At 38.6% G+C, this 15,748-nt stretch overlaps 1 protein-coding gene across 1 annotated transcript; it reads left to right on the plus strand.

The window, feature by feature from the left end:
• The first annotated feature begins 134 nt into the window (after positions 1-134).
• On the plus strand, positions 135-15,422 carry LOC108711259 (protein ADM2). The gene is made up of 3 exons (XM_018252825.2): positions 135-507; positions 1,371-1,601; positions 13,772-15,422. The coding sequence occupies exons 2-3, from the start codon at positions 1,489-1,491 to the stop codon at positions 14,046-14,048; spliced, it is 390 nt and encodes a 129-aa protein (XP_018108314.1). The 5' UTR covers positions 135-507; positions 1,371-1,488; the 3' UTR covers positions 14,049-15,422.
• Positions 15,423-15,748: the final 326 nt, after the last annotated feature.

A 15,748-nucleotide genomic window follows, 5' to 3' on the forward strand; every position in this document is an offset into this window, starting at 1 on the left:
CGCACAGGCATACCAGCAAACATTCCCAGGGATTTAGGACCGACAGTCTGCTTTAATCCCGCAATGTGTGTGGGGTTCTAAAGGGCGTGTCCGAGTTATATGGGCGTGGTCGATAAAGTGTAAGGATTATGCAGATGTCATCATGGTGTATATCTCTTCAGTACCGTCCAACAGATAATTTGATTAAATGGGCAGATAACGATAGAGGATACTAGGTAGATGATCAGTACAAATAAAATGTTTCTAGGTACTTTAAGCTACTTACAAATGCCTCTCTCCAGCTGCTAAATGCTGCCCTGCCCCTTACACGATAGCCCCGCCCCTTGGCTGAGCAATACCTGACCAGTTTGCCTGCTGCCTGCTCACACAGTGAAGGGCTGAATTTGGCAAAGACAGAGAGTGACATTTCAGGCTGCGCTACGTGGGGAGAGAGTCAAGTTCCAGTCCTGGGCTCCAAACACACCTGCTCCTGCCTCCACAACCAGCACTTTAGCTCTGCGGATAAAGGTAAGAAAATCATGGTGCATCTCCCTCAAACTTTTGTACTTGCACTGGTTGTGCCCCGTGTGAGCCCTGGGGTTATTCAGAGAGGAGCAGCAATTGCATCCCTTCTGCCAGCAGAGGTGAAGTTTATTCTCTTGCCTGTTCCCTTCCCTTTCTTTAGTTCTATTGGAGTTTCCTCTGTGCTGCAGACCCAGCAAGAACAGATAAGAGCTATGAGAAAAGGTTAATTGCAAGGGTACTGTATGCATGGCACAATGTTGCAAGGCAGGCAGATCTTAGAGAAATGATGTTGGTGAATCTGGACAAGGAGAATGAAGTAGCCAATGGGCTTGCTGTGTGGCATGAATGTACGAGCAGTTACAGACAGTGACATAACTAGATATTACTGGGCCCCATAGCAAATTAATTTTAGGTCCCCCCAACATATCCAGAGGTTGTACTGTTTTACCAGTAAATGTTGAAATTGCTCATTAATTAGGCTCATGTGGCCCCCTATACCTCCTGCTTCCTCTGTAGTTAAGCTCCTGGGGAAATTTACCCAACAACTGTACTGTCTGCAAACGGAGATCACCCAATACAATAAAGCAAAGTTATTCGATTCTGTATCTGTAGTGACATAATACTGGTAGACCCAGATATGTTATTATATATATATATATATATATATATATATATATATATATATATATATATATATATATATATATATATATATATATATATATATATATATAGTATAGTATATATAGTATATATGAATAATGTTGGTATTCCTCTGGAAACGTGTATATTTATTCAATGGCTTATGTATATAGTGTATTTAATTTGTATATCTGTGTAATGAGATGTGTTGCTATCCATTACAGTGAGCTACCCTGCTGACACTGGAATACTGCACATCTGGCACAACTTCAGCTTCCTGCCACTACATTTATTGCTACTGTCTGTGCCTCCTGACACTTGGTGCCAGTTCCATCTCTTGCAATGAGGTCTTATATTACAATGTCACTAAGTTATATCAGCCTCTTGTGTGTTCAGCATCTGCCTGGCTCTGCGCCTCTGCCCTCGGCTCACCTGCTTCTGCTTCCTGCACCCAGGTATGTATACCAACTCTGTAATTAGTTGTACTATATTCCTATGCATAGGACTAGATCTAGCATATGCTGCACCCTATATATACACACACACACTGATTTGTATGCAACTGTAGTTTAAGGTATTTGTCATGCTTTGTGTAATTGTTATAACTCAGTTTAATGTATTATATATGTTCTATATGGACAATTACTAGTTCCATATCTGTGTAATATAAGCCTCTGTAACCGATGTGCATCTTTTTCATCATGTTCTGCTCCTTTTGTAGCCAAAACCTGATGCAATAGTGATGCAACAGCAAATCTTCAGTTTTACATGGCAGATTTAGTCAAACAGCATGTTCGAATGACGCCAGCTAATTACCTAAAACTTTCCTATACACCTTGTAACATGATAACCAAACAGGGGAGGTGCATGAACTGTAGTACTTTATTCACAATATCCAAGAATTTCATTCAGAGGTTTGTAATTGAAGCAATTCTTTTACTCTGTCAGCATTAGTCAACGTTACTGGAGCCGAGTCAGCATCACACCCACAAATTATAAGCACCAGCATGGATGCCACACACATAAATTCTTTATTGCCTACAGTAGGTAGATACATTGTCTTTAGGCTAAAGTCATATTTTTCCGCAGGCCGAGATTCGTATAGTGTGGCCATAGTCTTAAGGACTGGATGGAGGACACTAATGAGAGTAATTTAGGGCTAGATAATTAAATTAATATTAATATTTTTTCCTAGATACTCATTAAGCGATGTAATAACAAAGGCAGCTGCATTGTTTTTATTTATTTGAAACTTTGTAAGTTAGGAACTATGACATTAGATTTCCACTGGGGCAGGAATTGATGTGAATCATTAAAGGGCACCAGTCATCTTTTATAGAGCCTGCACGCCGGTTGAGGGATACAATGGTCATTTTTAAAAAAAGTCAGTCTAGTGTGATGTCAGTTTCCAATCCAAATGGAAACTATTTATCAGTCCTTTGTAACTTTAAATGACATTTACATTTCCTACTCGAGGATATATATATATATATATATATATATATATATATATATATAAACTTGTGTACAAAGAATGCCTTATGTTTTGTTCCCCTTGCCAAAGCACAGGCTTATCACTCACACTGGGCACCAGAACTATTTTGCATAAAATCTGTAAGCAGTGTGTTACATATGCAGTTTAAGATAGGGCTGATGCAACATAAGCTGTAACACTTCTGTCCAAATTTGTGGGTCAATTACTAATAATAACATATTGAACCCTATGCGTTTTCACATATAAATTGGTCAATAGGAAGTATAATCTGTGCTAGCTTTGCCACCAGAGAAACTGCTGCATGTAACATCAGCCTCTGGATAAGCTGGGGTGGCAGATTTAAGATAGCTGACAGTTAGTAACTGTTAAAAACTTAATATAATTATGTATTATCAAGCTTGCTTAAAGAGGTGGTTCACCTTTAAGGTAACTTTTATTATGTTATAGAACGGCCAATTCTAAGCAACTTTTCAATTGGTTTTCATTATTTATTTTTAATAGTTTTATAGTTATTTGCCTTTTGCTTCTGACTCTTTGCAGCTTTTAAATGGGTGTCGCTGACTCCTTCTGAAAAACAAATCTGTAAGGCTATAAATGTATTGTTACTTTTTATTACTGATCCTTCCATTCAGGCCCTCTCCTATTCATATTCCAGTCTCTTATGCAAATCAATGCATGGTTGCTAGGGTCATTTGGATAATTTGGTTAAGAGGCAAATTGAAAAGCTGCTGAATCAAAAGCTAAATAACTCAAAAACCTTCAATAATAAATAATGAAAAACAATTGCAAATTGTCTCAGAATATCACTCTCTACATCATACTAAAAGTTATCTCAAAGGTGAACAACCCCTTTAAGCAAATCCATTCCATTTTAGTTAAATGCTTTATTCAGAGGTTATTACATTTGAAAGTTATTACTTGAAGTATCAAACATTTTTTTAGATTATGAGCAGGATCCAGTTCTTCATAGTTCCATCATTAGTTCCTTTCACTTCACACTTTCTCATACTTTCCACCGTCTTCTATTCTTGGGTTTGGGCCATGCACATAGAGAAGCTGACCAGTAATGGTATGGAGGTACAGTTACTGGACTCTGACTCACGGAGACCTAGGTTTGATACTCAGTCATAACTTTTGTGCAATACCACGGACAAGTCATGATATATCACCATGTCACAGTAAATAAAAGCTCTACAGGACAGGACAGGGCCATAGGGCCAAACTATCGGATTAACCCGATATTACGAAAACGACGATTTTGAACTTTGTAGGTCTGCTGAAGCTCGATATGCAGTCTTACTCTGCTCTGCAAACAATTATGCTGGTGATATTTCCAATACATGTTATTCATTGTTTACTTTGGCTGACTTTCCTAGTATTAAACACATGCTGGCATTAAACAGATAAATGATGAAATATGTTTTAAAATAAATAATATATTTAAAGTATTGAGTTTCCATTCATAAAACTTAAACACATTTAACATCCTCAAATTCATATATGTTTACATAAAGTATACTTCAAGGGTTCATTAAAGGGGTGGTTCACCTTTAAGTAAACGTTAAGTATGTTATAGAATGGCTAAGTCTAAGCAACTTTTCAATTGGTTTTCATTATTTATCTTTTATAGTTTCTAATTATTTGCCTTCCTCCTCTGACTCTTTCCAGCTTTTACTGACCCCATCTATAAAACAAATGCTCTGTAAGGCTATAAATGTATTGTTATTGCTACTTTTTATTACTCCTCTTACAGTTTGGAGCCTCTCTTATTTATATTACAGTCTCTTAATCAAAGCAGTGCATGACTGCTAAGGTAATTTGCAGTGGTGTAACTAGAGTGCGCCGGGCCCCCCTGCAAAAAAATCTTCAGAGGGGCCCAGCGCACTCCAATCCCCATCCTCCCGCCAATGCCCTACCTCTGCCCATCCTAGGGTTGCCACCTTTTAAAAAAATCTCTACTGGCTGGTGGAGGGGGTGGGAATAAAAGGGCGAGCCCTGGCTGCAAAGGGGCGGGTCGCAACAATTAAGGGGTGGCTCCATGGCGCGTGATTGGCTGGGCCGGTCGTGACGTCAAAGGGGGCGTGGCCAAAGCACGCGTTTGGACTCAAGCCAGTAGCAAAAAGGTTAGTTTTTACTAGGCTGGGTGCAGGCCACGGTCATTTGTTTGATTAGCAGGCCCCAATGCACCCATCTGAGCATATGGGTGCAAAAAAACCCCAGTTTCTGGTATATCATGCTAGTTTGTCCAGGGTCTGTATAGAAAGTGGGTGAGCTTTTCTGTCATAAACTCTAATCTCCCATTTTAATAAATCTTCCCCTTTTAAGGAGTCATGTATGACCTCCTAGTCAGTATATGAAATGCAAAAAAGCATGCAATGTTTTCATTTTTTGTACTTTGCACAACACCTTTTGCCCATGCCGTGGCCACAGGACACTGTGCTCATTTTGGTGCTTTTTCACTTAAAGAACTTGCATTATTTGAAATGTTCTCATTCTAGTAGAAGAGTAAATCTAAGCTTCTGTAAGCCAGTCCTCTAATTCAGTTATATTTGTATTGTGCTACTTTTGCTTTGCTTTTGTAAACAAATTGTGAATATTTCCCATCTGTATTTATAGTGGCTGATTCACAAAAACTCTTATCTCTTCCTTTTACCGCTCAGTATTTTATTCCTCACTTCCTAAATCGTTTATTTGCATTAATGATGAAGAGCAAACATTTACTGTTGGGTTTTATTGCACACTGGTAGAATATAGTAGACTAAAGTCCAAGGACATTGTTATACAGCAATGAACTTTTCTAAAGGTTTTGTTTATTTCCCAAGATATGTGTCTCTGGCAAATCTAATTGATAACACCTTCTATAACTAGGTCACTTTCTGTAGATAGCAGCATAACTAAATGTTGACATATTGGGAATTTATTGGCTCTGTTGCAAACGATCGATCACCCTTTCTAGCACCCTACTACCATACAGTTGGAATGGAGATATAGAGATCATACACTGGATAATCATAATTACTGGATAAACAACAGGCTAGCCATGTTTGGTATGGATGCTTGGCTGGATGTGTAAGGATAGGGAAGATCAAGCTAACCCGATTAATTGACCCCCCATACCAATGAGTAGATCATATTGCAGGCCAACAGAGACCCAATGGAAAAATAACAGAACCAAATTGCTAATGTGGTCCATGCTTGATAGGGGTTTTAAACCTGCCCAATAGATATCTAGACGAGTTTCAGCCATATATGAGTCAGGCAGGCTGTCTGGAACAGCCATATCTTAAATATTTGGAAATTTAACAAGATTAGCATTAAAGGTTGCACAATTCTGCCTAAAATAGCTGTATCCCACCATGATAAGCAATAAGCAGAAGCCATATCTTTCTTTATTGCAGGAATTCTAGATAAACACTCTAAAGTCAGTTTGCAACAAGGCTGCAGGGTCTATTTTATTTAAAGGGACAGTATACACCCATATACACTTTTTTTCTCAACATTAAGGGCCTTATTTATCAAAGTCCGAATTTATTTGACTTTTTTAATGAATAAAGTCCAACCAAACTGGAATCAATGATTGGGCTATATTTATTATTAAAAAAAATTAACAAAATTTTATTAGATCGGGGACAAACATGAAAAAATGGAGTGGAAATCTGAATCGTAGCATTTTTTGGATTTTTTTCATAAATCACTTAATTTTTTCCCGAAAAGTACAAATTTTTAGGATTTTTGTCTGAAAAAATAGTTGGATTTTCAGGCTAATTCCAGCGCAGACCACAGAAACTTCCAAATAGGATAGGGACCTCTCCTATTGACTTAAATACAACCTAGGTAGGTCTGAGATGCCGGATTTGGACTTTTTTCATCCCCGGGGTTTAACAAATCTTGAAAAGTTTGATTTTTTTCCCACTTTAATAAATAACCCCCTAAAACTTGCGTTGAAATTACATTCTGCATAAACTGCATTCTGCATTTAATTTAAAAAATGCATATTCTTTTAATTATAAAGCATTATTTTGTTCTTACCCTAACTAGCTGAGATAGATAACGAGCCCTGTACAAACAACTGTTTTCTTCATTCTTGACTGGTTTGGTTTACAGATAAACAGAAGTCTATATCCAGGAATATTATCTGTGCATTGACAATTGAATTATCTATATTGCAAAAAACATATATGGAGTAGCTTCAATTTCCCTGTTGGTCTATTTAGCTGGTTTTGTTAAAACAGCAGGCAAAAAGTATGTTCATCTGAAAACTTTTTCAAGGGGAATACTGCACCTATAAACCACTTTTTCACTAATACCCATTTGCTTTTACTTTACATTATTGTTGCCGAGTGGGAGAGTCTACTTGACGATAAGGTAACAAAATTATGCACTTGTTAGTAAATGGCAATTTGGGCATGCAGGGAGCATGACCAGCTCTCTGGCATAGAGAACCATGTGCAGTTGAAGCAATCTGGTCCTGATTTCAACTGTGCATGTTTCTGTTTGGCGATTGCCACTACAGAACTAGGAAAAGGATGTCAAGTGAACATCAACCCTACTGTAGAGGTGGGTCAATCTGACTGGCACCCTAGGCAACTCAGCTGGCCACCTTGGCCCCCCTTTGCGAGTGTGTGCAAATGTGAATGCGTATGAGCAGTGGCATCACTGGGGAGCATGCTGAGGTGTGAAATGGTGAGGTGTGCCAGTGGGGACAAGACAGTCTGGACTTGGAGTTGACGGAAGGGTCTTCAAGAGGTACCTGCCGAGCAACCCCAATTGTTGCGACCTAGGCAGGAGCCTCTTCTGCCTACCCCTACTTCCGGCACTGATAAGAGGCAAATGGGGCAGTATAGGGGAATAGAGGTAGTGAGTAGGAGCCTCTGCAGGGTACATATGATATATACTTGGGTTTCCTTTGTCCTTTAACATTCACAAACTTGCAAATGTTTTTGAACCTAATGGTTTGTGGGCAGGGCTATGATGCAGAAGGGAATAAAGGGTATGATGTGAATAGGAGCAGAGCTGGGATGCTGGCAGTCAAAAGGAAGACAGAATCAGGGAGAAGTAGAAATGAAAAGTAATAATGGGCGGGATGGAGGAAGAGTCTGGAGAAGAATTGGGGCGGAATAATGGGCGGGCCAGAGCCAGAACAAATAGGGTTTACAAATTTACCAGCAAGTACATAGCTGGTAAACGTGTAATACTGGCCCCTGCCCTGGCGGGTATTTTGTCGGCTAGTCCGTTGAAATACCGACCAGGTGTAACCCTATTTGTGTCCACAATCAGGGCCATCCCTGGGCCCGCTTACCTTTCTGAGCATCAGAGCAGCATGGGGGCCATTGCTAGTGCGGAGAGTGCAGTTGTGCTCTCTGCACTAGGAGACCCAAAAATCTGATTTATATATCAGAATATTGTCTCTTGAAGTTACAAGGAGTGGCTTTTTTGCCGCCCTGTGCACATTATGATGAAGGCTCTATCTTCGCAAGTGTCATTAACAGCAGGCATTATTTGTGTTTTGGATTTCCCACTTTACGGTTTTGTGCATTTTAATAAAAGAAAAAAATTATATATATATATATATATATATATATATATATATATATATATATATATATTAATATAACAGCCCATAATATTGTTAATGCTACAGTTTCTTTTTACTTTCCAATATGTTCTTTTAGCAGAACAATATGTACATTTACTAAAAATGGCTCAAAGTGAATTAAATATTTTCCCCCAATATTCCACATGAAAGGCAGATACAGACACCTAGTGATTCCATTGAGAGCCTGGTACATGAATCACTCGCCACACTGCAGGTAGTACGTGTGAAACTGCAGACAACCTCCCCTCCTCCACAGCCCTTTACTCTGCCTTCATCCTGCCCCTTTCATCTTTTACTTATCCCTCCACCTCTTCTTCCACCCCCATTTCCCTCTCCTTTTCAGTACATGCCTTTTGCCAATTCTTCCTATCAAGTACACATGCTTTTACTAGAAAGTGGATTAAAGGACAAGGAAAATCAGTTTGTTAGACATACAACACTGAATAATGTCTCGTAAGATGGCCATACACCTGTCACAGAGTTGCCAAACAAACAAGTAGTTGCCCACTCACACATTGGGCCAAACCAGACTGATTCAATCTTTGACCCAGGAGCAAAAATAGGATCATACTGCAGGATTACAGACTGACAAGATTTTCGAACCTGCCCGATAGCTATCTGACTGCCCTGGGTTTTTTCTATCAGAGCACCCTGCAATCATTTTAACTTGTTCTACCAGTGATCCCATGTGCCACCCAGTAGTGATACATCAGCCCTAACCCAATCTGACCCTGGCTCACCCCGCCCCCCCTTACTAATATATATACACAAATGATCAACAAGCAGATAGGTAGGTTTGGCAGGGACAAAAGGTTAAACAGACCATTAACACAACCATATTGTTTAGGAGTCATCAGTATTTATACATCTTGTGAAGTAGTGAGGGGCAGGGTGTGGCTAGAATGGGGCATGATCTGAGTAGAATGGGATGTGGTCTAGAAACAAGAGGCATGGCCAAAAATTGCCCAGTTTTATGACAAGGTGATTGATGTCTCTTTGTGGCACCACTGCATGCAGCACACTGACCAAGGACAACAACCAAGAATGTTAAAAAATGTAATTTAAAGGTGTATGGAAGCTAGGGTGTGAGTCTCATGTATAGAAGTGCCCCTGTCAACCACCACATTTAATTCTCTTTGTACTGCTGCCAAAAGTTTTCCTTGAAATTGTTTTATTGTGCTCATATTTTCTTATCAGTACTTCTGTTTATCACTTTGGTATTCTAGTCTGGATGGCAAGAGATAAATATATGTAAGCCAGCTGATTTACAGACCTGAAGAAGAACTGACTGCTGGCAACATGGCTTCTAAAGTCAGAACCAGAGAACAAACACGGACAAACATATACTTTATTTGCAAATACACGTAACTGTGTTCAGTGTAGCCACTGAACATTTTTAAGTGATGGAAATGTTCTAAGAACTATATTCTTCATTACATTACTCACGTTTTTGGGTGGTTCCTATAGCCTGCATTTGGGGGTCACAGCATGGTCTGGAACTTTCTTTTCTTCCAGGATAAGTTGCATGTCAGTTATTAGCATTTACCGGCTGGAGTGCCAGAAGTATAAGTGCTGGGACTTGGGAATTTTTTTTTTCTTTTTCAAAATGCATCAGTTAATAGTGCTGCTCCAGTAGAATTCTGCACTGAAATCCGTTTCTCAAAATAGCAAACAGATTTTTTTATATTTAATTTTGAAATCTGACATGGTGCTAGGCATATTGTTAGTTTCCCAGCTGCCCCCAGTCATGTGACTTGTGCTCTGATAAAATTCAGTCACTCTTTACTGCTGTACTGCAAGTTGGAGTGATATCGCCCACCTCCCTTTCCCCCTAGCAGCCTAACAGAACAATGGGAAGGTAACCAGATAATAGCTGCCTGGTTGATCTTAGAACAGCACTGATACACATCAATATTACAAATAAAAAAATACACTCGCAAGAATGAAATTTTATATTGTAGAGTGAATTATTTGCAGTGTAAACAGTGTAATTTAGAAATAAAAACGACATCATAAAAATCATGACAGAATCCCATTAAATATATGTAGTATGTTAGTTCCCTAGAGGTTTATTAGAATCTTCTCACTGGGGTTTTCCTTCCCTGAAATAAAATGTAACTTTGTAAGTTCACAGGTCAGACTTCGGACCCAATTGAGGTTTATTCTTGATGCCTTAAAGTAGATTTCTCATTTACAGATTAGTGCTCATTCTCTACGTGCAATATTGCTGCTCCACAGTGAACTCACTGCCATGGGTCTTCATTCAGACACAGCGAACAAATGAACGTTTGTTATGAGCTCTCCTTTATTAAACAAGAACACATGGTTATAAAAGCCTTTTGATTGTTATATAAAAATACAGAGCTTTCTCTCTCCTCCATAATCCATCTTTACCCTTCTACTCCACGCCCCTTTGCCTTTTTTAATTCAGTCTACCTACTTTACCAAATATCTCCAATAACTGAGGCAAATTTTAAACATTTCAGAAACTCAGCTCAGTTACCATGGGCAACTTTTTTGCCACTAAGGCAAGTTGCCTCACCAGAGAAACCATTTGGTTTTCCATGTGGGTGAATTTCTCAATATATGATCAACTGGCCCATGGACGGATCAGAAAGGCAACCCAAAAATGTATAAGAAACAGGGCCAGATCTGTGTACCCAGCTAACAACATATAAAATACTATAATTACAACATAAATAGTGCACTATGTAGGAGGCTAGCAGTTGCAAATAGAATAAATTATACAATTTTTGTGCTGGTTTGTAACTCGGAAGCTGGTTGCAAGGGGGATAAAGTTTTTACTCCCCTTAAATAAAAGAACCGTGTGAGAACCATCACTTATTGTGTCACTTTAATGAATGAACCATGTGATTTACGGGCTCACCTTTGTAATGTCTATGATTTATGATAGGATTATAAAGAAGAATTGTGTGCAATGTCCTGTTCAGAAACATTTTAGTATGTGGATAAGGGCCAGAGAGAGCAGAGGAGTGTGTGAAGTGGGAAATTGGAGGAGTACGCTTTGGCTTGATTTGTGTTCCTAAGGGGGCTAGGCTTGGCTGCCATAGTGAGTACGTGTGAGCTTGCACATTATTATCCTGTGTGCTGCAGGCATGAAAACTGTGGCATTCAAATCTAAACATTATTGGGGGGTTTTTTCACTTAAATATATATTTTTCTTTTAAGAGCAGGTCTGTATGTACAGTTTCGTATGTATTACAAAACCCCACTGTTTCTACTCATATATCCAGTTTGTGGTCTGTCTCATTTCTGACACTCCCTGTCTCTTTACATAAAGAAAGTCATACACATCAGATTTCCAATTCATTGAAAATATTCTGCCCTTTCCTGTTCAGTGGGACATTACAGTGACTGTCTTTAATAGTTCAGAAATCGAACAGTATAGAAATCAGATTGGGCTCCTCTTGCATCATGTAATTGTACTGCTATTCATTTACCTCCAATTGAAATGGAAGAAAGGAATGTTGAAACTGCAAATCTGAATCTAAACAGTTGCACTTAGTAACGGAGAGAAACAGGAGTTAGTTATTGTGTGAGAACTGTAAATATTGTTATAACATTCTGTAACATTGCTGGACCTTGTAAATCAGACTGTAATTGACTAGCAGAGTTAAAGAGATGTTTCCTGTTCCCAGCGAGCCTCAGTTCTCAAATAGAACTAAAGGCATTTGCATTTAACTATAGAGAGAAGCATGCCCTAACAATGCCTGTAAATTTCATTGTGAATTTCTGAGTAGTGATGCAAGGTGTACGTACATGTACAGTATTTAACACAAGGATGGTGAGAAATGAGATATGAAGAATCTGTCAGAATGGCACAGATACTGAAATAAGCATCTTTTTCAACATAAGTTCAGTGAAAAACGGGCTTGTGGTGAAAATACCTCTGCCTTTTGTTTTAATTAATCTGAAATTGAAACAAAATATACTTCCTGGTTTATAAGAGCACAATCAAAACAAATTGAAACAAATCTAAAGCCATCAGTCCACCAAAAAATAATTTGTATAAACAATGCAGCCTCTATTTTATAAGAGCAGCTCCTTATACGAAGGGCTTCTCAGTGGACAGATGATTTGTTCTGATTGTATGCATTTAATTGGGGTAAAGTCAAAAATGAGATGCTATGCTATGGAACTTATAAAAATCCAATCAAAGCAAAGATATAAAATACAGGATATGTAGGAGCAAGGATGGAAAAATATGCCCAGTGAATTATTTTATAACCACTACTGTATTGTCCCTAGACAACCTTTAGCTGACAATGATAATTGTTTATATCCAGTGGGGAGAAGGTATAACATCCTTGAGGATAGTTATAAGAGAGATCCTAGATATACACTGACAACAGAGCAGTTGTTGCACAAGGCCTATTAAGGTGGCCATAGACGTAGAGATCCGCTCGTTTGGCTCAAATTGAAGTGGGCAATATTGGGCTGATCTGATTGTGGGCCCTAGGGCCCAACGATCGGATCAGAATGGAGGCCAAACGGGCGGGCGGATCGCGGGACCTCATCAACGAAAAGATGCAGCCGTGATCTGACGGGATTTTCTAACCTGCCCGATCGGCATCTGGCCAACTTTCAGTCCAGATATCGTTTGGGAATGCCCATCGGGGGGCTCTACATACGGGCCCATAAGCTGCCGACTTCGTCTGTCAGCAGCTTTTATCGGCCCATGCATGGGGGACTTAAGTCAGTTTCCCTTTACCTCAAAAGTTTGCTTACATTTACTGCACTTAGAGACCTATTGCATATTTAACAAGAAAAGAAAGAGAAATAAGAAAGCCTTGTCAACAGGGCTGGATTTACATAGTGGGAGTCCCTAGGCCCACTGCCATTCGTCGCCCCTGTTCCCTCCCCTTTATTCGGGCAAATTTTCATCATCTGGATAGGAGCAATGGGGATTGGTGCATGGGAAATTATTGTTTCTCCAGCGCATCCCCAATGTGGGTGTGGTTGGGCAGCATGCCGCCCCCCTAAAATCCTGCCACCCTAGGCCCGGACCTAGGTGGCCTTTCCACAAATCCGGGCCTGCTTGTCAGGGCCAAAAAAAACCAATGATATCCAACCTTACAATGTTACATAAAATAACACATCACTCACTATATATATGGATACATAGAGGATGTCATACATAGAAACAGGAAGGGTTATTAAATCGAGAAATAACATTGATTGTTGCCAATTAAGCAATGTCAGTGTTCTAGATTGGAGTGAGTAGCTGGACATTAGCTATGTGTCATACTTACTGTGTGAATGAGTTCAGTTCTGCTGACTGGATAATATTAACCTTGGACCTGCAGCCATGCGAAAATCAGAAGTGGCTTTTTCAGCTCTCAGTCATACACTTGCTTACACTCTTCTGATTACACATACACAGTCTGGCAGGTGCATTTCCTAATAATAAATCTGCTATACTAGAGGAAACAATGAACAGCAGCACCAATGTATTTGATATAAATGAACAAGCATAAATAAAAGCATATTTTTACCTCTTTTTTCTTCTCCAGGGAGCCCCCTGACAGGGAAAAACAGCAAAAGGAAGGGCCCCTACTAGAGTTGTCACTCTTCACTCCATCTTTAGCTGAGACAAAGCTTGATCTTAGGACCCTGAGAAGAAAGAAGAGGCGTATTCGGCGTTCTCATGGACCTCGTCTTATGCGTGTGGGCTGTTCCCTGGGGACTTGCCAGGTACAGATCCTTAATCATCGACTTTGGCAGTTGATGGGACAATCAGGAAAAGAGGATTCGCCAATTCAACTCAGCAACCCACACAGTTACGGCTAAGGCACCAGAGACCACATATCTGATACAAGAACAGTGTCCAGTTCTTTTTCACCAGACAGTGTGAAATACTCATAAGTTATAGTAAATAGACAGCATAAAAATCTCAGTGTATGTCTCATTCCTCTCCATATTTCCTTCATATAACTTCTGCCTTTAAAATTGGCTATTTTGACTTTTATCATCGCTGTGTCCTGACTGTTGTTTACCCGATTCTTAACATTTTGCATTAGACAAAGTTTTGCCTACATAAAAACATTTTGCTTCTGCAAAGCATCCTGTTTTACATCTATCACTGCATTTACCCACTGTACACTCAATACTGTCCCAATATCAGGTAGATGTGCACCATAATTAGCTAATACGTTTTGCGTTTACATATTGAACTCGTATTTAACTGCAATTATACTGGCCACTGGTTAGGATTACTTGTAGATTACTTCCATGATGATTTTTTCACATGGGGGTTATAATAGGAATAATATAGTTCCTCCAGCATTCACAATAGGCATAAAGTAGACACTAATGAGAATTTACGGGGAAGTATAGTTGATGGACCCAGACATACTGAGAGGTTCTAAGGCAACCACAAAAATTACAAAATTCAATTAATTGTTTCATTGGCTAACAATACTGTGCCATTCATAGGAGATGCTTCATTCAAATGTTATTCTATGTGAAATACCTGAATTACACATGCAGAATTGATCAGATAAGAAGTGAGGAAGTATATAAAAAAAAGGAACAAGAACAGATAGAGATTTAAATAGTATAAGACCTATCCTAATTGTATAGCAATCATAAAATACAGAGGCAATGCAGAGACAATTTATGAACTATAATGTTTTTCCTATATAACTTAGCAACACATGTATGGGTGCTTGTGACATGTTTCTTCAGCATATAGACAGAATGAAATGGTTGGTAAAACTAGAAACAGAAAATGGCACAAAGGCATTTACAAATAATGTTTATAATTTCTACATTTTAAAAAATGAAGCAAAAAGAAGTACAATAATCAGTTATTGAATTTGCATATACTACTTAGACAATAGATGTCTGAAAACAGAATGCCTAACTTCTTATTTATTATTATTATTATTATTTATTTCCTGGTATTTATATAGCGCCAAAATATTTATGCATCATTTTACAAAGATTATAAATCATTCACATAACAAACAAACATCTTGTAAGCAGGAAGTCTACTTGAAAGAAAATATTTTTTTACATGTAAATTATACAAATAAACAATTTGTAAAGTCAAAAAGCTAATTTTATTTGTACTGCTGTTTAATTAACATCAAGAAAGCATCACAGCAAGATGTACGGTGACATAAAGGGGTCATTTACTAAAACTCAAATTTATATCATATTTTTATTAAACCAAACTCGACCATAACTCCCATCCATGATTTAATCTTATTTATCCATAAAATAGCTAGAAAAAGTCGGGTTGGGAGAAAACTCAATAAAATCGAGAGAAATCCCGAAACGAAAACATTTTTCAGATTTGATGGCCAAATTGCTTGATTCGAGTTTTTCTTTCCACAGAAATTTGAGTTTTTGGCCAAAAAATCCAGACGAGAAAAAAATCGAAGTTTAGTAAATAACCCCCAAAAAGTATAGCTTTTGAAGGTCATTTAATTCATACATTTACTCTAATCGCACACAAGACATTTGCTTTATTGTGCTTTTTTAAG

The sequence above is a fragment of the Xenopus laevis genome, chromosome 3L (genome assembly GCF_017654675.1).
Source record: "Xenopus laevis strain J_2021 chromosome 3L, Xenopus_laevis_v10.1, whole genome shotgun sequence".
Lineage (NCBI taxonomy): Eukaryota > Metazoa > Chordata > Amphibia > Anura > Pipidae > Xenopus > Xenopus laevis.